The 20,816-nt window shown below is 51.3% G+C and overlaps 1 protein-coding gene across 1 annotated transcript; it reads right to left on the bottom strand.

Annotated features, from left to right (window-relative positions):
* Positions 1–11,852, bottom strand: Proc (protein C, inactivator of coagulation factors Va and VIIIa). The gene is made up of 9 exons (XM_032885699.1): positions 11,518–11,852; positions 9,204–9,294; positions 8,254–8,417; positions 7,327–7,351; positions 7,070–7,207; positions 6,842–6,976; positions 4,812–4,960; positions 3,334–3,451; positions 1–686 (listed from the first exon to the last, which is right to left on the bottom strand). The coding sequence occupies exons 2-9, from the start codon at positions 9,271–9,273 to the stop codon at positions 100–102; spliced, it is 1,386 nt and encodes a 461-aa protein (XP_032741590.1). The 5' UTR covers positions 9,274–9,294; positions 11,518–11,852; the 3' UTR covers positions 1–99.
* Between the last annotated feature and the right edge of the window lie 8,964 nt (positions 11,853–20,816).

Below are 20,816 nucleotides of genomic sequence, written 5' to 3'. Positions count from 1 at the left end.
TTGTTGCTTGCCCCTTTAATGTCCTCTGTCTTGGTACTCACTAGCCCAGCCTTATTCTAAGAGTGACCTCTGGGCCCTAGAGATGAGCAGGGAGGGATGCTACAGCTTCGGGCTCTTCAGGGAGACATCCCTTTCCCCTATGTAGCTGTGGATCCATTTGAGGTAGCTACCCACTTTGGTGTAGACGCCATAGTTGTTGAGGTGCCCACAGCCCTCACCCCAGCTCACCAGGCCCACCAGAAACCAGGTACCCCGAAAGAAGACCACCATAGGTCCCCCACTGTCGCCGTCGCAGGCGTCTCTCGTGTCTCCAATGATGCCGGCGCAGAGCATGTTCTCCGAGACCACGTTGCTCATGACCTGCATGCAGTCATTTCGAGCGGCCAAAGGGATGCGGATGAAGGTGAGAATAAAGGTGCGGTTCCTTCTGCCATCCTTGACTTTGTCGCTTTGATAGCCCCAGCCTGTCACCACCGTCTCCTGGCCAGCCTGACTGAGCTCCTGCGCCAGGCCGCTGTTCGGCAGACAGATGGGCACTATGGTTTTAGAGAGTGTGGCTGGCTGGGACAGGCGGAGCAGGGCGATGTCGTTGTCGCTGTTGCTCCGGGTGTAGTTAGGGTGGATGAGGACCTCCTTGATGTCCAGGTCCAACTCCCAGGGGTCCCTGCGTCGCAGATCATACTCACCTGCAAGGTAAGGATGCGATCAGAGAAACCTGGGGAAGCCCACACGACTGTGGGGCTTCTGCTGTCCCGAACTGAGTCCCTGCGCCTCAGAACCCTACCAAATGGGAGATTTCCTGCCAGAAGCATGAATAGGTAGGTCCTAGGGCATCAGTTCCTAAGAGGCAGGGGACTGCCGCACACCCAGAGTTCACAGATAGAACAGCAAAAGGAAGTTTGAAACAGCAGAGAACCCAGAGACTCCTGTAGACCTGAGACCAAGTGGAGCACCAGCAAGGTCCAGGGAGGAGCACCAGCAAGGCCCAAGGAGGAGCACCAGCAAAGCCCAGGGAGGAGCACCAGCAAGGTCCAGGGAGGAGCACCAGCAAAGCCCAGGGAGGAGCACCAGCAAGGTCCAGGGAGGAGCACCAGCAAGGCCCAAGGAGGAGCACCAGCAAGGTCCAGGGAGGAGCACCAGCAAGGTCCAGGGAGGAGCACCAGCAAGGTCCAGGGAGGAGCACCAGCAAGGCCCAGGGAGGAGCACCAGCAAGGCCCAAGGAGGAGCACCAGCAAAACCCAGGGAGGAGCACCAGCAAGGTCCAGGGAGGAGCACCATCAAGGTCCAGGGAGGATCACCAGCAAAGCCCAGGGAGGAGCACCAGCAAGGTCCAGGGAGGAGCACCAGCAAAGCCCAGGGAGGAGCACCAGCAAGGTCCAGGGAGGAGCACCAGCAAGGCCCAGGGAGGAGCACCAGCAAGGCCCAGGGAGGAGCACCAGCAAAGCCCAGGGAGGAGCACCAGCAAGGGAGGAGCACCAGCAAGGTCCAGGGAGGAGCACCAGCAAGGTCCAGGGAGGAGCACCAGCAAGGCCCAGGGAGGAGCACCAGCAAGGCAGGGAGGAGCAGGGAGGAGCACCAGCAAGGTCCAGGGGAGGAGCACCAGCAAGGTCCAGGGAGGAGCACCAGCAAGGTCCAGGGAGGAGCACCAGCAAGGCCCAGGGAGGAGCACCAGCAAGGTCCAGGGAGGAGCACCAGCAAAGCCCAGGGAGGAGCACCAGCAAGGTCCAGGGAGGAGCACCAGCAAGGTCCAGGGAGGAGCACCAGCAAGGCCCAGGGAGGAGCACCAGCAAGGCCCAGGGAGGAGCACCAGCAAGGTCCAGGGAGGAGCACCAGCAAGGTCCAGGGAGGAGCACCAGCAAGGCCCAGGGAGGAGCACCAGCAAGGCCCAAGGAGGAGGAGCACCAGCAAGGTCCAGGGAGGAGCACCAGCAAAACCCAGGGAGGAGCACCAGCAAGGCTCAGGGAGGAGCACCAGCAAGGAGGGAGGAGCATCAGCAAGGTTCAGGGAGGAGCACCAGCAAGGCCCAAGGAGGAGCACCAGCAAAACCCAGGGAGGAGCACCAGCAAAGCCCAGGGAGGAGCACCAGGTCAAGGTCCAGGGAGGAGCACCAGCAAGGCCCAGGGAGGAGCACCAAAGGCCCAGGGAGGAGCACCAGCAAGGTCCAGGGAGGAGCACCATCAAGGTCCAGGGAGGAGCACCAGCAAGGTCCAGGGAGGAGCACCAGCAAGGCTCAAGAAGGAGCACCAGCAAAGCCCAGGGAGGAGCATCAGCAAGACCTAGGCACTGCTAGGAAGAATGATCTGGACCCTAGAAAAGAGGCATGTCTTCTTCAGCAGCTGATGGCTCCAGGAAGCACGGCCCAGGCCTTGTCCACACTGAAGGTAGTTGTACAATGTATCAATTTCATCATCCTCCCAGCATCCTTTCTTTTGTATGTATGTATGTATGTGCTTGTGTTCATGGGGGTGCATGTGTATGAGGGTGCATGTACATGTGTGAGAGTGCATGCAGAGGCCAGGGGTCATCATTTATTTTCTTCCTTGATGGCTTTCTATCTTGTGTTTGAGGCGGACCTTCTCACTGAAGCCAAAGCTCACAGATTCAGCTAGACTGGCTGAATCAGGCCCCAGGGACACACTTGTGTCTGCCTCTCTAGCACTGGGATTCTATAAAGACCACGTCTGGATTCTATGTGGGTGCTTGGAATTAAACTGAGAATTCACTTTAACAACTAGGCTATTCCTTGACCCACCTTTCTTCTTTTTGGTATAATGTCTGCTAAAAGCCCATCCAGACATTGTCACAGAGTGGGGCCTGGACTTGAGAATCCTCAGACTCCTAGGGGATCAGCTAACAAGGCTGGCCAATGTTACACAGTTCCACCAAGTCAGTCTATGTGAAGTTCACACAGTGTCATGGGTCTGACCATGGCCAGGTGCTGAGGCCCACACAGAGCTGACTCCGTAGGAACAGGAGTGAGGAGATCCCTGCTCAGTCACAAATGTGTGGGCCTAGATCTGAGACGAACACCAGAAAATTCCAGCTGACTGGAGTCCTTTGTGCAGCCTAAGTATGTAATTGCCAAGATCACCCACCCTTGGATGGCAAGCTTGCCTCCCTCCAGCCCCCTGCCAGCCACCTTAGCCACCCCAGCCTTCCCCCCACCCCAGCCACCCCAGCCACCCCAGCCACCCCAGCCACCCCAGCCACCCCAGCCACCCCAGCCACCCCAGCCACCCCAGCCACCCCAGCCTTCCCCACCCCCAGCCACCCCAGCCAGCCACCCCAGCCACCCCAGGCCTCTGGCTGCTCCTGCCTGGCTGCAGCCCTCACCAAGCCTCACGGTAAGCTTCTTGCTGCTCTCCAGACAGTGGGCTGCCGTCAGCACCCAGGAGGTGTGGATGAGCACCCCTCCACAGGCTAGCTTCTTCTTGGAGTCCAGAAGGATCGCCTGAAAATAACGTAGGACCCCCGGGTTGTCAGGGGCTTCCAGTGTTTCTTAAACGCTCCCCTGGATCCTTGATCCCACTGGCACATACAGACATAGGTGTCCCAGTGTCTTCTATTTGTGACACTGTCTGGTACTGGCCTGTGCCAGGGAATTTCCCTGACATAGCCTATGCAGTTCCCTTCTTTTTTTTTTTTTAAGATTTATTTATTAGATATAAACACACTGTAGCTGACTTCAGACACACCAGAAGAGGGAATTACATCCCATTACAGATGACTGTGAGCCACCATGTGGTTGCTGGGATTCGAACTCAGGACCTCTGGAAGAACAGTCGGTGCTCTTAACCACTGAGCCATCTCTCCAGCCCGCCTATGCAGTTCCTATAGTCACTCTCAGCACACCGATGTCAAAGCAAGGACTGGGCCAAGCCTCGCATCCTCTGGGAAGCCTTTGTGGTTCAGGCTACCTCAGGTATCTCTCTCAGGACCTGTCCTGAGAGCCATCCTGGTTCTCGTTCTCCTGAGCTATTTCCAGAGTCTCTGGGCTCCTCAAATTTGTGAACTGCCCTTTGTCCCAGAGCCAGGGATTTACTTTTACTGAGAAACAGGTGAATGTTTGCTCCTGTGTTGGAGCTGAGGATGCTTGGTGTCAGCACTCCCTTGTGGCTCTACCCTTCTCCATAAGCACAGACCCCACCTTAGTTCCCACCCACACAAGCTCTGTCTGTCTCCATCTCCTCCTTGTCTCTGGAACTCTTCTTCCTGCTCCCATCTGCCATGCTGACTGGTTTTTGTTTGGTTGGTTTAGTTTTGGTTTTCATGATGGTTTCTCTGTGTAGCCCTGGCTGTCCTGGAACTTGCTTTATAGACCAGGGTAGCCTTGAACTGAGAGATCTGCCTGCCTCTGCCTCCTCTAGATTAAAAGCCTGTGCCACACTGCCTAGCGTGCTGGCTAGTTTTAGGTCAACTTGACACAAGCTAGAGTCATTGGAGAGGAGGAAGCCTCAGTTGAGAAAATGGGGGGCGGGCACAGCCCATTGTGGGTGGTGCCCCATGTGGACCATGATGGTCCTGGGTTCTATAAGTAAGCAGGCTGGGCAAGCACGAAGAGCCAGCCAGTGAGCTGCACCTCTCCATCAGTTCCTGCCTCCATGGTCCTGCCTTGCCTCAGTCCCTGTTCTGACTTCATTTGATGATCAACTGCGATGGGAAGTGGAAGCCAAGGAACCCTTTCCTCGCCAAGTTTCTTTGGTCATGGTGTTTCGTTTGCAGCGATCCTAAGAGGCATGCCTTTCCCTGAACTTGCCCATTCCTAGCCTGACCAGCCTTCGCCTGTACCCCGCCAGCAGGGGTCCTCTCACCTGCCAGGGACTGTCACCCTGCTTTGTTAGTGTTCCATTGACTATCCTTGGACCTAGTTCTAGTTCTTCGTCTTCTGGGTCTGTGTCCCGTTTGAAGTTCTTGCGTTTCTTGTCAGTCCGCTTCCACAGTTTCCCACACGGAAAATTCACTGAAAGTCAAAGAGAGGTGGTAAAGGCGCCCCAGGCACGACTTCCACAGCACCCGGTCTGTAGGCTAGGCTGCCACCCCGGATGCTTCAAGAAGCGCAGCCTGGGACTCAAAATCAAATAGTGCCACCTACTGGCAAGAATTGGCCAAGCAACGTTACTACCTGAGTGTCCCTAACTAAAGATATCCTGGATTTATTAAACCCCAGGGCCATCATCCTCAAGAGATGTAAGGAAAGGCTCCTTGTTTGGACGCCACCAAGCTCCTAGAGATGAGCTGTTCGGGAGGGTGGAGCTCAATTTGTAGAATGCTTGCGTAGCACACGTAAGGCCCTGAGTTAGAACCCCAGTGCTGCATAAACCAGGCATAGGAACACACAGCTGGAATCAGAGCGCTGGAAAACAGGGCAGAAGGAGCTGAAGTTCAAGATCGTCGTAGGACACATACTGAGCCTTAGGTCACCCTGGGCCCAATGAGACCCCATCTCAAAGCAGGGGACACATTACAGAGAAGGAGATGAGGTTTGTTTGTTTGTTTGTTTGTTTGTTTTAAACATGAGTGTTTTGCCTGTGTGTATTCAAACATACTGTGTGCTTCTTGTCCCCTCAGTGGCAAGAAGATTTCATCAGACCCTTTGGGACTGGAATATAGGACATTTGTGAGCTGACACATAGGTGCTGGGAACAGCAAATACTCTAAACTCTGAGCCATATTACTTACCAGTCCCAAAAGTGTGTGTGTGTGTGTGTGTGTGTGTGTGTGTGTGTGCGCACACTCATATGCGTGTGTGTGCTCATGTGTGTGTGTGCTCATGTGTGTATGTGCATGTGCTCATGTGTGTGTGTGCTCGTGTGCGTGTGTTCACCTGTATGTGCTCATATGCATGTGTGTGCTTGTGTGTGTGTGTGCTCATATGCGTGTGTGTGCTGGTGTGTGTGTGCTCATATGTGTGTGTGCTCATGCGTGTGTGCTCATATGTGTGTGTGCTCGTGCGTGTGTGTGTGCTTGTGTGCGTGTGCACCTGTGCAGCTGCACATTCATATAGAAGCCAAAAGTCAGTGTGGGGTGTCTTTCTTGTTCCTTCTACACCTTACTTTTGAGACAGCCTGGCACTGGACGCAAAGCTTGTTTAGCCAGTAAATCCTAGGGATTCAGCACACACAGGCACATACAGGCCATGTTCAGCTTTTTATGCAGATGAGGCAGGAGGATGACAATTTCAACCAGCAGCACGACAACGTTGGTTAAGAGCAGTCTGGGTGACTTATTGAAATCTTGTCTCAAAACAAAAGTGAAGGAGGACACGGGAGAATCGAAAGATGGCGACAGCTGGAAAGAGCCCTGCTGAGTACGCGGTCAGGCCCTAGGCTCAACGTCTAGCATTGCAACCAACCAACCAACCAACCAACCAACCAACCAACCAACCAACCAAAGCAGATGCCCCTAGAAACGGGAGAGGAATCTCCTCCAGATGGGTACAGAAAATGAGAAGAGCCACGCCCAGGAAAACACCCTGAGCTCCACCCAAAGAGCTACGTGCATTAGTAAACTCACTCAAAAGAAAAACTCAAGGAAAATCTAAAAGGACGACAGAATCGAGGTTTGCGAGGAAGCACTCATCCAGGAGGGTAGATGGAGGGAGACACTGATGACTTAGTTCCTACGTCAGCTCAGAGTGTATGTGTGTGTGGTAGAGGCAGAGAGACAGACAGACACAGAGACAGATAAACAGTTGTGCTCTGGGGTAGGTCCATGAGTGCCTGAAGACTGACAGTACCTACAGGGTCCGGGAAAGAGGTGGTATGTCCACCTGTCTTGGGTTCCCAAGATGTGGGTTCCCTTGCTCTCCCGGGGTGCTCTTTGAAGGCCCGCCTTGACTCACCGGTGGGCCTGCAGTGCATGTGGTCATCTGCCAGCTCATAGCCCGGGGCGCAAGCGCAGCGCCGCCCTCTGGTCTCCTCCAGGCAGTAGTGGTAGCAGCCGCCATTTTTCACCCGACAGTCCTGGAAGCCCATCTCTGCGAGACAGGAGAATACAGACAGCTCGTGGTGGCCCTACTGTTCCAAATCCCACCTCAGCCCATCTTGCCGCCTCGCCGAAGTCCCCTCACCCTGCTGACAGAACCTGCCCTCCCAGCCCTTATCGCAGCTGCAGCTGAAGCCGCCCAGGCCGTCGATGCATGTGCCATGGCCACAGCATGGGCTGTCGCATTGGTGGTCCAAGGGCGGAGTCGAGCACTGGTCACCATCTGCGAAAGACAGCGGGATGGGGCAGGAGAAGATGTGGATGGCTCCGTTTTCCTCTCCATCCTTCACTGACCCTGGAGTGAGCATCAACGATCCATCCCGGTGTTTAGAACTCACTCACCGAAGTACTTGATCCAAAAGGCCAGCTGTCAGGGGAGAGAGAGGATAGTGTCAGGGCCCAGTCCCGCTAGGTAGGGGAAGCCCGAAAGGCATCACCTCCTCCTGAATATGAGTTGTCTAGGAGTGGAAAGGGCTTCCAGCCAAGCATCTGCCATGGTGCTCCTTGCTGCCCACCCTGCAACATCCCTTTCCACGCAGCTAGATCTCTGCTCACGGGGTCGTCTACTTGCCCAGTAGCATCCTCAGCGGAAAGTACCTAAATTCCTTATAGACTGGTCTGCCTTCTTCAGCCCTGCCATTCCTCTCCTGGCTTTGGATCATCTAGGCTTGAGACATGGCTTGCTAGCTCAGAGTCTGTGTTTCTAACCAGACCTCACCAAACTGAGGCTAGAGCGCCTCGAGGGGCAAAAATTAAAGAGTGTTGATCGGGGCTGGAGAGACGGCTCGGCAGTTAAGAGCACTGGCTGCTGTTCTAGAGGTCCTGAGTTCAGTCCCTGCACCCACACGGTGGCTCACAACCATCTATAAATATGGTCTGATGCCATCTTCTGGCATGCAGGTGTACACGCAGATAGAAGACTCATACATAAAATAATCTTTTAAAAAAGTATTTTTTTTAAAAAAAATTTTGATCACTCTGTCCCTCAACGTAAGGTGTAGGTCAGTGTGAAGGACAGGAAGAGGAAGCACAGGGAGGGAGAGACAGAGATGGGCAGTAGTGGCCACTGGAGGGCTGCCCAGACTCCTCCCGGGTTTAGTTCCTATAGTCCCCTGTGCCCTGACCGAGCCCTTAAACAAGATCAGTATCCACGCGATGAACCGACTCTTCTGACTCCAAAAGGGGCCTCAATGGCATAGTCTGGCGTTCTGCTCCTCTAGGTCCCATCCAGCCACAGCCCATCGTCTGCACCTAACCCTGTGACCTTACTGTGTCTTCCACATTCTGGAAAATCTCCTGGGCCTCCTCGAAGTCACAGATCTCCTCCATGCACTCCCGCTCCAGGCTGCCTGCCCGCACCTCCTCCAGGAAGCTGTTGGCGCGTCTGACCCGAAGCACCTGGTGGGCACCCTCGCTGCTGGAGAACACTGGGTCTAGTTTGGGATGGGAGTCAATATGGTGGAAGGACGCAAGAGGGGCCAAGAGGGATCAGAAGGACCCCAGCTAGAGAGAGCCTGCGGAGACCTCACCCGCATCCCTCTGGTCTTATTCTAGTTCCCAGGAGGGATGCCGTGCCCTGCTTTTATGTTCTGTTCCCAGGTTCCCCTGGGAAAACAGCAGTTTGGATCGTGTAGAATATGAGCTCTGAAACAGACAGACAGACTTCCTCTCAGGGCATGCCTGGAATACTCAACAAGGTGCCTTGTGCAGGACGAAGTGCAATGCCAGATCCTGCCGCTGCCGTTAAAACTGCAAAGTTGTATGTGCATGAAAACAGCCTTGTGTAATGTTGTCTAATAATAAATAAGTAGCAGTAAGAGAATAAGACTGGCAAATGGAGTCTGTCGTACAGTCCCCCGGCATAGCTGAGCGAGCCTTTCCTGCCTCACCTCTTCATTTTCCCACGGCCTCCATCATAAAGTCCCCATCGCTTCCCCTTGAGCAGGGGGAGAGCAGAAAGCTATCACTCGGTCTTCTCAGGTAGGAGAACAGCTAAGAGGGAGGGTGTGAATCAGAAGCACACGTGAGGGGCTTTAGCAGTGAGCGCAGAGGCGGAAGGCGGGCAGACTAGCGAAGAGCTTGCTAGGTAGATAGCGCAATGAAGCAGGACACAGTTCAAGAGGTAGCTGGGGCAGCTCTAGGGAGGTCATTTGGGCCTGTGCCTCGGAAGGCACAGTGGAAGCTCTGAGGGTCTGGCAATGAGGCGGAGACAGTCTTACCGGGATGGGCTGATACGCTAGAAATCCCCCAGGTGGACGCGAACAGCAGGAAGATTCTGAACTGCCACATCCTGGAGCCGCTGACACCTGTCTGAGGAGAGCTTCTAAGCTCCAAGGATACGCACAGCTGAGCTGCTCCCCACCCCCACCCCCACCCCCCACCCCCCGGCTCCCCAGAAAGTGGAATGAAGGCCATCCCTAAGCAGGGAGACATCTTAGTCAATAAAGCACTTTCCATGCGTGCTTGAAGACTTAAGTCTGATCCCCAGAACCCGTATAAAATTAAAACAAAAATCTAGGTGTCCGTGGAGGCATGTTCTTGTAACCCCAGTACTGGAGAGGCAGAGATAAGCGGTTCCTTGTGGACGGCTGGCAAGCCACCCCAGCCTGCTTGACCAGCTCCGGGTGACCAGCTCCAGGCCACCAGGAGCCCCTGCTTCAAAAACACAAGCTCCTGAAGAAAATGTCTGAGGTTGATCTCCTTACACACACACACACACACACACACACACACACACACACACACACACACACGAAAGAAAGAGCAAGCAAGAAGGGAAAGGGGAAAGGACTTGTTTGTGAGCTCATCGTCTGTGTGGAAGCTGTGTCCAGGAGTGGGGTACACTGTGCACAGACAGACAGACACACAGTCTTGTGGATTTTAGAGCTAGGCTTATGCTAGGTGCCCGAAAGCAGAAAAGTCACTGCCTGGGGCAAATTCCAGTTTCCACAGGGGATGGGGCAGGGGGGAGAGAGAGAAGGAGAAGGAGAAAGAGAGAGAGAGAGGAGAGAGAGAGAGAGAGAGAGAGAGAGAGAGAGAGAGAGAGAGAGAGAGAGAGAAGCAGTATTGAACAAGATGTTTACCTGCTCCATGCCTCAGTTCTGTCATTATAAAATGGATAGACTGTTTCTTTCATAAAGAGTTCTTGGAAAATAAATAGTCACCATGGTGGCTCTTTGCTGGGTGCACAGATCTGTATACATGCGGAGACCAGGGGGAATTTGACTGACTGCCCTAGTCTGTCCTTCCCCAGGCATTGCTGGATTTTTTTTTTTTTTTTAAAGATGGCCTTGGCTATTTTGGCTATCCTGGAACTTCAATGTAGACCAGGCTGGCCTTAAATTCACAGGGTCCCACCTGCCTCTGCCCCTTGAGTACTAGGTCTAAAGAGTGTGCCATCATGCCTGGCTTCTGCCTTCTGTTTTGAGACAAGGCCTCTCACTGCCTGGAGCTCATGAGGTAGACTGGCTACCAGCAAGCCCAAGGGACTCTCCTTGTTTCTGCTCTCCAGCCGTAGGATGTAAGTGTATACCACCACACGTGGCTTCCAAACAAACAACAAACAAGCAAACCACGTGTTCTAGGAGTCAAAGTCAGGTCCTTACTTAGAAGGCAAGCACCTTCAACTGAACCATCTTCCCAGAGCCTCCCCAACCCCTCTCCCAAGCTGTCAAACAAGTATAGAATACAGAGGGTTACAGTTTGGTAGGAGACAACATACTTAGCATTTAAGACTCTGGGTTCAATCCCAAACACCAGAAAACACACACACACAAACACACACACACACACACACACACACACGCACACACACATGCACACACATAAGCACATACATATACACACGTACACACACATGCACACATACATGCACACACATGCACACACACATGCACACACACACACGCCCCCCCAATCCTCATCAGTCGATGTTCACTGCTATAAGAGGTATGCATTAATGTTCTCACCCCTATTCCATGGGAAGGGACCCAAAATCTGCTTGTCACTAGCCTACACCTAAAAGGAGGGCAGAGTCTGGCTTCAAGGTCAAGCCTCTGTGTCCCTAACTCTAGAACCTTAACTCCTGCCCCCAACCAGTGATCCAGCTGCAAGGCCTCTAGTATCCCCCAGACCAGGTGGGCAGGCCTGCCTAGCCCAGCGACACAACCCCTCCTGGCCTTACTCTCTGGCTTTGCTGGTTTCCAGAATTAATATTCCACCTTAGAGAACAGGTAGAGGAGAGTAGTGGGGTTCCAGCCTTCAAGATGGCTCTGAGCATGGGTCTAGATCATGGGGAACCGGTTGGCTGATGTCCACTTGATCCAGATAATCTCATGTGTTGAGAGGGCTGCCTGGATTATGGGGAACCATGCCTTGGTCTAGATAGAGTTCGGGCCCTTATTTTCCTTGGCCCCAAGCTTCAGTCAGCCTGGAGAACCTTAGCTCAAGGATTTCACCTTCCTTCCACCTGGAATCTCCTCCCCACCCCCTTCCTCCACAGCCCTTCACAGTCTTGCCTTGAGGGGGACTTACAGGGGTGGGCCAAGGAGAAACTGCAATTTCGTCCAGGTACCGCCATGTCAGTCTGGGAGTCAGGTTAATCCATAACCCACAAATATTTGCTTAGCCCTTGGTGCTGAGCCTCCCTTTCCCCAGACAAACAAACAAGAGGTTTTCTGATCCCAGCTCTGGAAGGCTCCATGTGCCCAATTCACCTCTGCCTTGGAGGAAGGTGTCTATCAAAAAGGGAGGGAGAAAGAGAAGGTTGAGCATGTTCAAACTTAATAGCAAATGTGGCCTCATTTTAGCCCGCAGTGACTAAGGGATAGGAACCTTAAAAGAAAACAAAAACCAAACAACAGCAACCAGAAACAGATATTATAGCTTGTTCATGGGTAGCACACTTGAAATAATTACCTGTATTACCAGTCTAGGAGACCATTAGTGATTCGATGCTCTTACTGTCCCTCTAGTTTACAGGAAGGGGACTTTCAGAAGTCTTTCTTACTTGTCCAAATGGGTGGAGTTGCTGGGAGGCAGGCCTGTACTAGAACGAGGCCTAGCACAGCCAGCCACTTTGTGAGCTAGAGAGAGAAAGGAGTGACTTAGCCCTTGCCCTGTTCTGCAAGCTGCCAGGTTTCCCTAAGTGCCTTCCCTCCTCGAGACTACCTGAATCAGGGAAACTACCGTCATTTTCCTGCCCTAACGCTCTTGGTGACCCTGCTGCTCTACTCTGAGTGGGGAGCTTGGCTCCAAGTGGTCTGTCATGGGCACAGAAGGGAAGTCTTTGACGCAGGGAGCCAATCAGATTTTCCATCTCGGCACTGAGGAATAAGATCTTAGTAAACTGATCAGGTGTGCGGCTGTATTCAGAAAACTGAAGCGGGAGGAGAGGTGACCCAGACAGCACCCCCCCCCCCCGGCCCCAACACACACACACTGGAGGTGAGGTGGGAGGATCCCAAGACAGGAAGTAGGAAAGTAGTGGGATGGGAGGCAGAGATGGAGCGTGAGGTACTTAGAAATAAACTTGTGGGAAGCGGAGAGGCAGTCGCTGTTTGTGAGGGCTGTGGTGGCTGCCTAGAGAAGGGCCACTGAGTTCCTGGTCACTCAGGCATTAAAGGCCAAATGCCACACAAGCGTCTGCTTGTGCACCCTGGAGAACTTTTTTTTGTTTCTATGCAAGGGCTCTACCCAACTTTCCGGGAACTTGTGAAATGCACGCTCCTCGCGGCTGGTCTTGCTCCAGGTGTGGCCCCCTACAGGTCGGCTGCTGCCTTTCTCCTACCCCACCAAACACCAGAGGATGTCCAGTGGACACGCTTCCCTCTGCTTCTACTACTTCCGACTTCGTCCTAAAGGTCAATTCTCTGGCAAGCCTGGCAGGATGTACATGCTCGCCCCAACCTGCGTGATGGACTCTGCCCGAGGGGGCAAGGTCCAAACCCAGAAGCCTGGGAACTGCAGTGCCGATGTGTTCATCGCCCGGGAGTGGGCCTGGCAGGCTGCCTGGAGGAGATCCTTCCACTTCCTCAGCAGAGCCCATGACTTTAGACCTCCTGGGGACTCTGCACGGTGCTGGGCACCAGCAGCCAGCAGCACGTTAAGGCATCAAGGCCTTTGAGCCTTTTTGCCGGTTTCTGGCAGGGAACGGTGCCCCAGCCTGCTGCGGCTATGCTCTACCAGGTTGAGGTCTTGGGTGGAGTCAGTCTCTGATCCCCCTAGATTCAGTCAGATGTACTGCAAATATCACAGCGGGACTTTGCAGGGGACCGGCGAGGGCAAGTCACCTGTGATTTCCAGAACAGAGCCTTGCACTCACCTTATGGTGAGAAATACATTAAGAGTAAAAGGGAAAGGAAAAATTTGAAAGGTGGGGACAGATGCTGTGGTCCGAAACTTTTCAGCTCAGGATCAGCTCCCTACAATGTTAGAGGTCAGTATGGCTCTTTACTGACTGGACTGCTTAACTTCTCTTGATGCCAAGTCACCTCAGAAGACAAAGATGACATACTTTCTCGTATATGAAGAATCGGATGTGTGTGTGAGGCTTGCGTGTCTCACACATACATGTACGTGTACATCACATGAAACGAGAAGGGAGACTCTGAGGGATGCAGGGAGGGAGGGATCTAAAGGGAAGGGAGAAGGAGCAAGAGAGGGTAATGGTGAGAAGACAATACTGCCTGTTTTCTCTCATGTATGCACATGATCGAGCGATAGATGGAGAATATGGAAGTAGGAAGGGGGACTATGAGTGAGGCAGACATGACCAAACTGTGACATACACATATGAAAATTCTATGATGTGTGTCAACTAGAAATACTGAAAATTGCTTTTTATGAAAGACCGATGTTAACTGAGTGCCTGTGGAGGTCAAGGACAGGGTAAAGGAGAGCCGTCCTGTGCCCACCTTAGCGCCCCCACCTTCAACAGTCAGTCCTCCTTCACCCATGTCTCAGGCATGTGTGTATGGGGGGGTTATGGTTCGATTTGTTTTCATAGGATCTCACTATGTAGCCCAGGCTGATCTCAACACTTGACGATTCTCGGGTCACAACCTCCCAAGTGCTGGGATGGCAGGCATGCTCCATCAGGACGGGCTGCAGTTTATTCCACACACCTTGGACCGCTTCTCACCGGCAGGTAGGCACTAGCATCTTGCCTCTGCCGAGCAAGGTGGGCAGAGTAGGCTGTCTGTGCAAGGCCAGCTGGTCCACGGAGTCCCTCTTACCCCAAGTCCTTCGTCAGCCAGTGTCTGCTCACCTGAATGCGTTATCCCTGTTCTGCTGAGAAGGCAGGGCCCGAGAGAATCAAGTCAGAGTCCAGATACTAAGTGGTGGTGGCGGCTAGGGACATGGTTTAATGGATAGCGTGCTTGTCCTGGCATGCAAAATACTCTGCCCTGGATTCTATGCCCCGGCCCACATAAATCGGGCATGGTGGTGCACATCTGTAACCCCAGCACTCAGGTTGTAGAGGCAGGAGGATTAGAGGTCACCCTTGGCTAGTAAGTTTGGGGACAGCCTGGGCTGTATGAGACCACAACATGCTGTTAAAATAAAAAAAAGTGGTGAAGGGAATGGTATGAGAACTTTTTAAAAAATTCATTGAGGCTTATGAGCTTATGTGCAGTAAAATTGCCCCTTTAAAGCATTTATTTTACTCATTTCCTTTTGTTTTATACATGTTTTTAATTTATGTGTATGCATGTGTGTCCGTGTGAGCTATAGTGCAAGTAAGTACAGGTACCCAAGGAGGAGGAGATAGCGTCAGACCTCTTGGCGATGGAGTCCTAGGCAGTCTTACAGACTGAGCTCAGCTCCTCTGCAGAAGCATTCTTAACTGATGAGCATCTCTCCAGCCCCCAACATCAGCCTTTTGAACATAATATCCAATCTGTTTTGACAAAGACAGTGGTTGAACAAAGTCTACAATCGGAATATTGGGTATTTCTGGCATTCTTGTGTGTGTGTGTGTGTGTGTGTGTGTGTGTGTGTGTGTGCCCTGTCCTGCCCTTCCCTTCCTTTGACCACCATTTCTACCCCTGTGGTATATGGCATAAGTGGACTTTTTTTTTTAAAGATTTATTTATTTATTATATATAGTACACTATAGCTGTCTTCAGACACACCAGAAGAGGGCGTCAGACCTCATTACAGATGGTTGTGAGCCACCATGTGGTTGCTGGGATTTGAACTCAGGACCTCCGGAAGAGCAGTCAGTGCTCTAACCACTGAGCCATCTCTCCAGCCCGTAAGTGAACTTCTTAAGAAACACCATTTTCTCCTGCCTCCGTTGCTTCTGCTGCTCCCTCTCCCTATTGCTGCATGTCATGAAGACAGTCCAGTCCACTCCCCGCTTACCAGTCCTTGGCTCCTGTTAAAGATGGATGCTTTAAGTACTGGTGCCTGAACACTAGTGCGGAGGGTTTTGGGTAGGCATCCACTTTCATTTCTTTTAGATGAATATCTAGGAAAGGGTTTGATGAATCATACAGTGATTTCATGTTTACATTCACACCGTATTTTAAGGGTCAAAATGCTTTCCAGATGGCTACACAAAAATATGCATGCCTACCGAGATGCACAGCTGCTCTACATAGCTTTTATTTTCATTAGATGTTGTCATTTGTTTTATATTTTTTAACCATTTTATTATTTTTTTATTGAGTGCATGTCTGTAGAAGCCAGAGGACAGCCTTGCCAACATGGGTACAGTTCTTTTTTTTTTTTTTTTTTTCTTTCTTTTTTTGGAGACAGGGTCTCTCACTGGTCTGGAACTTTGACTAGGCTGACTGGCTAGTGAACCCCGTGAATGTGCTTGTCTCCACATCGACAGCTCAGGGATAACATGCGCACGCCACCCCACCCACCCAGTTTTATACCAGGGATTGAATTCAGGTCATTATGATTGCAAAGCAAGCCCTTTACTAATGGAGCCATCTCCCCAGCACCAACATGCAATGAAATATTGTCTCAAAAGATCCTCCCAAACCGGGTTGGAGAGATGGCTCCTCAGTTAAGAACACAGGACCCACAAGGTGACTCACAGACATCTGTAACTCCTGTTATATGAGATCCAAGGCCCCCTTGTGGTCCTCACAGGTACTGCACCCATGTGATGCATATACATGCATGCAAGCTAAACATCTTTACACTCAATATTACAATGAACACTAATTTAACACCCCCAGCAAACAAACAACAATGGCAAAAGGTGAAACTGAAGTAGCCTGAATGAGGGGAGGGAGACACACAGTGGCTACGCTAGCCCTTTATGCTGCAGAGCTCATTCTGTTAGTTCCTCCCATAGGTTTTGCCAACAAGGAAATATCTCCTGTCTCAACACTTTTGATCGGATACATTAATTTCTATCATGGCTTTAATGAAACTGCAGACTGAGGTAATAAAGATGGTAACTTGTCCAGATATTATAAAGTTGGTGAATTCCATCCTGTGCATGATCTTCTTAGTAAAGAAAACAGAAAGATGTGAGCCTGTGTGTGTGTGTGTGTGTGTGTGTGTGCGCGCGCGCGTCCCACCTCAGGCACAGCTCTGCTGACGAGCAGTAAAGACAAGGGTGGGCTTTAACTCCTGCAGACACAGAGGCGTTCAGAAATGGAAGGCATTCAGTTGCCTCAGGACGTGCAGAAGTATTGAATGTGGTTTTCAAGTTTCAGAAAGGGAAGAGAAGAGCCCCCTTTTAAACATATCTTTCAAGGTGGACTTCATTATTGCCACACCAAGAAGTCTCCTTCTCCATGTTTCCCTCACTTCTTCTCTCCTTTCCTTCCAGTCTCTCATTGTCTCTCTCATAATCTCCCTTTACTTAGTGAACTGTGTTAGCAGTAGGATCTCTGAGGTGTGACTGGGTCATCAGGGCTCTGCTTCCAAGAACTAACAAAGGGGTTCCTGAGAGACAAGCTCTGTCATCAACGTGAGCCTTTCCCAGCATGCTTGCTCTGTCTGGCCACGTTACAGTGCAGCATGAACCTCCCACCAAATGTCAGTACTGTGCTCTGTGACTTCCCAACTGCCAGAACCACGAATCGGATTGTGATGGTTAGTATTGGTTTTCGGTGCAACAGGCTCTGGAATCAGCTATAAGACAAACTCTATGTCTATGGAGGAGCTTCTAGACTAGGTCAACTGGGGTGGGAGGACCCATGCTAAGTGTGAGCCACTGTTCTGTGGCCTGTAGGTCTGAACCGAATAGGGACGGGAAGTAAGGTGGGCACCAGCATTCATCTCTCTTTGCTTCCTATCTGTAGATGCAATGCACCCTCTGCCTCCAGCTCTTGCTGCCATGCCTTCCCTACCGTGATGGACTGTACCCTCAACACTGAGCCTAAGGGTGCTGGAGAGATGTAGCTCAGTGGTGGGGATCACTGGCTGCTCCTCCAGAGGACCTAGGTTTGATTCCCAGCACTCACATGGTGGCTCATAGCCGTCTGTAATCCCAGCTCCAAGGAATCTCATGATGTATTCAGGCGCTGGGGACTCAGGAGGTGTGCGGTCATACATGCAAGCAAAACACACATACATATAAAATAATAAAATAAAAAATGTAAAAAAAAAGTCGGGCTAAAATGAGTCTTCTCTTCTTTAAGTGTCTTACAGTTTTATTGCTGACAAGAGACACCAACTCTTTTTTTTTTTTTAAGACTTATTTATTTTATTTATATGAGCACACAGTAGCTGTTTTCAGACCCACCAGAAGAGGGCACTGGATCCCATTACAGATGGTTGTGAACCACCATGTGGTTGCTGGGATTTGAACTCAGGACCTCTGGAAGAGCAGTCAGTGCTCTTAACCACTGAGCCATCTCTCCAGCCCAGGAGACATTTTTTTTTTTATTTGGTTCTTTTTTTTTTTTTTTTTTTCCGGAGCCATCTCTCCAGGGCCCTGACCAAGCACCACTCTTCCCCAACCCCACAGCTCTTAAAAGAAAAACATTTAGATTGGACTGACTTACACTTCCAGAGCTTTGGTCCGTTATCATCATGGCGTGTAGAGAAAATCTCAGCTTCTTTAAGAACCAGTTATGTCATACGACTGTGTTTTTGTTTTAATCCCAGGTATGGGATACGGGGATGCTCCCAGTTGCACACAGCCGCTAACTATGATTTGTCTTGTGTGCTCTAGGAGGGACGTGATTTTTACCAGCAGCAGATAGTTTACATTTGGAATTCTGAGGACTCTTGAGAGGGTGTAAATGTGAACCCCAAGAGGGCCTGAGGCAGCAGCTGTTGCCCCTGCTGCTGGTGGTTTCTTCTGTTGAGTTTGCCGCCTTTGCTGTTGCTGGTTTGCTGGTTGGGGAGATCCTGATGACGAAGATAGGGGTTGCCCCTAATCATCAGGAAGGAGTCTAAAGAGATCTGTGCCCCTCCCCCCCTCTAATGTTCTTTCTCTCCTATGTAGTGTTGGAGATGGTGGTGGAAGGGCTTAAGGGGGAATCAGGGTGGAGAAGGGTACTAGATAATAGAACCCAATAAAGTAACCCAAAGGTACAGCTACAACAGGGGAAGCCTGGCAGCGTTCAGGCAGACATGATGCTGGAGGAGCAGAGAGCTCTACATCTTGATTTCCAGCCAACAGAAGGAGAATGTGTGCCTATACTGGGCGTAGTTTGAGCATAGGACACTCAAAGCCCGCCCCCACAGTGACACACTTCCTCCAACAAGGCCACATCTCCTCACAGTGCCAGTCCCTGTGGACCAAGCATCCGAACACATGAGTCTATGGGAGCCAAACCTATTCAGACCACAAGTTGCTTTTGTCAGATATTTTGTTACACAGTAAAAAAAAAGTAACGAATACACAGTCAGCCTGTATCGTTTGTGAATTAACCAGCTTCGGATATTTTGTTATAGCAACGGAAAATGGGCTCAGGTACAGTCAAGTTCAAATATGTTAAGTTAGTCTCCCAAGCCACCAGAGGATCTCGGAAGAGCCTTAAAGGGCAGAGTGACTGTGAAAGGCAGCCAAGGGTGTTTACTTGCCTGGGATGAACACATGGTTCAAAAGGCTTGGAGACCAGTGCCACAGACCTAAGGCCATTGCTACTCAGTAGCATCTAAGTGTGGCCATGCCAAACACTCCTCTCCAGTGCACCCTCCTTGGGGCAAAGTGCCAGCACACTGGAATGGTGCCAAGGGTCATCTGGGCAGGAGCTTACCAGGAACAGGTGATTCCATCCCCAAGGAGGTCTGCAGGCCCTACACTCCGATGATGGCTTCTGTATTTTGTTTCCTGTGACTACTAAAGTCATAGTCTACCACGTCAGGACAGCTCTCCTGAGCTGGGCACAAAATGGAGAATTCTCTTCTCTTAGTGGGCTTCTTCTTCTCTGTCTGATCTGGGGAGCCAAGCCCATACTCTACCTCAGGGATGTCACATAATACCCGGGGAAATTACAAGGCTCAACGTCTCGGCATGCCTCTCCATGCAAATGAGGTATCCCAAGTACCTTAGGCCTCAGCCAATGGAACTTCACCCTAAGAAGAACTTGTTCCCACTCTCTACAGTGTGTGTGTGTGTGTGTGTGTGTGTGTGTGTGTGTGTGTGTGTGTGTAATTTCATAGTAGGTCTCACTATTATAGTTTTGGCTGTCCTGGAACCCACTATGTAAACCAGGCTGACTCTGAACTCTTAGAGATCCACCTGCCTCTCTCTACCTGCTAGGTGCTGGGATTAAAGGTGTACATCACCACTCCTGGTTACGTACATTTTAATGTAAATTTTAAGGAGCCAATAATGAGTTAAATAAATTGCTCTATTAGAGGACAGGAAGACAAAACCGGGGTCTCAGTCCACAGCTGCCCTCAAACTCACCATCCTCCTGCCTCAGCTTGACCAGTGCTAAAACTACAGGCATGGGCCACCATGTTCTGCTTATATAACTTTAAATATGTACACATACAATACTGTATATAAAATATGTGAACACACACACACAGTCACACGCACACGGGCGTGGGTGAATGGCCTACACTGGCCACCCAAACACATATCCCATGGCTCCTGACACAGAGCTTCTGTTACAGAGCAAACCACGAGACTGTTGTTTTTCTTTCTGAGCTTTGTTTGGTGAAGAGACCAGAGATAAACCAGGCTGAGCCCAAGGGGTCCTGGAGATGCACTGCAGACAGAGCAAGTGGGTGTGGCTGCTCTCTAGGGATCAGGCTAGTGGAGGAGAGCAGAATGGGAGATTTAGTCTCCAAGGGTTAGCGACAGTCCCACCGCGTTGTGCTTAGGCTGTGTGACCAAAGTCCTTCATGGGCCTTAGAACCACAACCTTCCTGCCTAGCGTGCTGCTAGGCCCCTGCTAGCAGCGGGAGAAGCGGGGCTCCGCCAGGCGCCCCCTGGCTGCGCGCCGCGCGCTGAGTCAGCTATGAGTCAGTGTCCCCAGACCGCGTCACGTCTTGCTCCAGGGGGAAAGAAAGGGCTGGAAAGAAGTGGACGGAGGAGCAGGGTTACCCATTAACCAACTAGTCGCCCCAGCCACTTTCTCGGAAGTCAGGCCTGAACTTTTATTGCAGGAATGAGCCATGTCCAGACAGCCTTGGTGACCCAGGTTTCGGCTGTGTTGTTGACAGTCCTTCAAATTTTCCTTTTAAACCTCGGCTGGGAGTAAGAAATGTTTCACACTGCAACAAAGTTTCACACGCACAAAAACCCCTCTTAAGTTCTATTTCTTCTTTTTAATTACCACGAACTATAAATTATGTCTTTATAACCTATTAGTAAGTTGTAACCTGTAGACTAGGGTCTAAAAAATCATTCCCAGCTTCCTCCTACCCTCAGCCCAAGCTGGCTGAACTTCTTA

This window comes from Rattus rattus, chromosome 15, assembly GCF_011064425.1.
Source record: "Rattus rattus isolate New Zealand chromosome 15, Rrattus_CSIRO_v1, whole genome shotgun sequence".
In the NCBI taxonomy this organism is placed as follows: Eukaryota; Metazoa; Chordata; class Mammalia; order Rodentia; family Muridae; genus Rattus; species Rattus rattus.
Note: the sequence above shows the minus strand (reverse complement) of the source record. Positions and strands in the feature narration are given on the sequence as shown.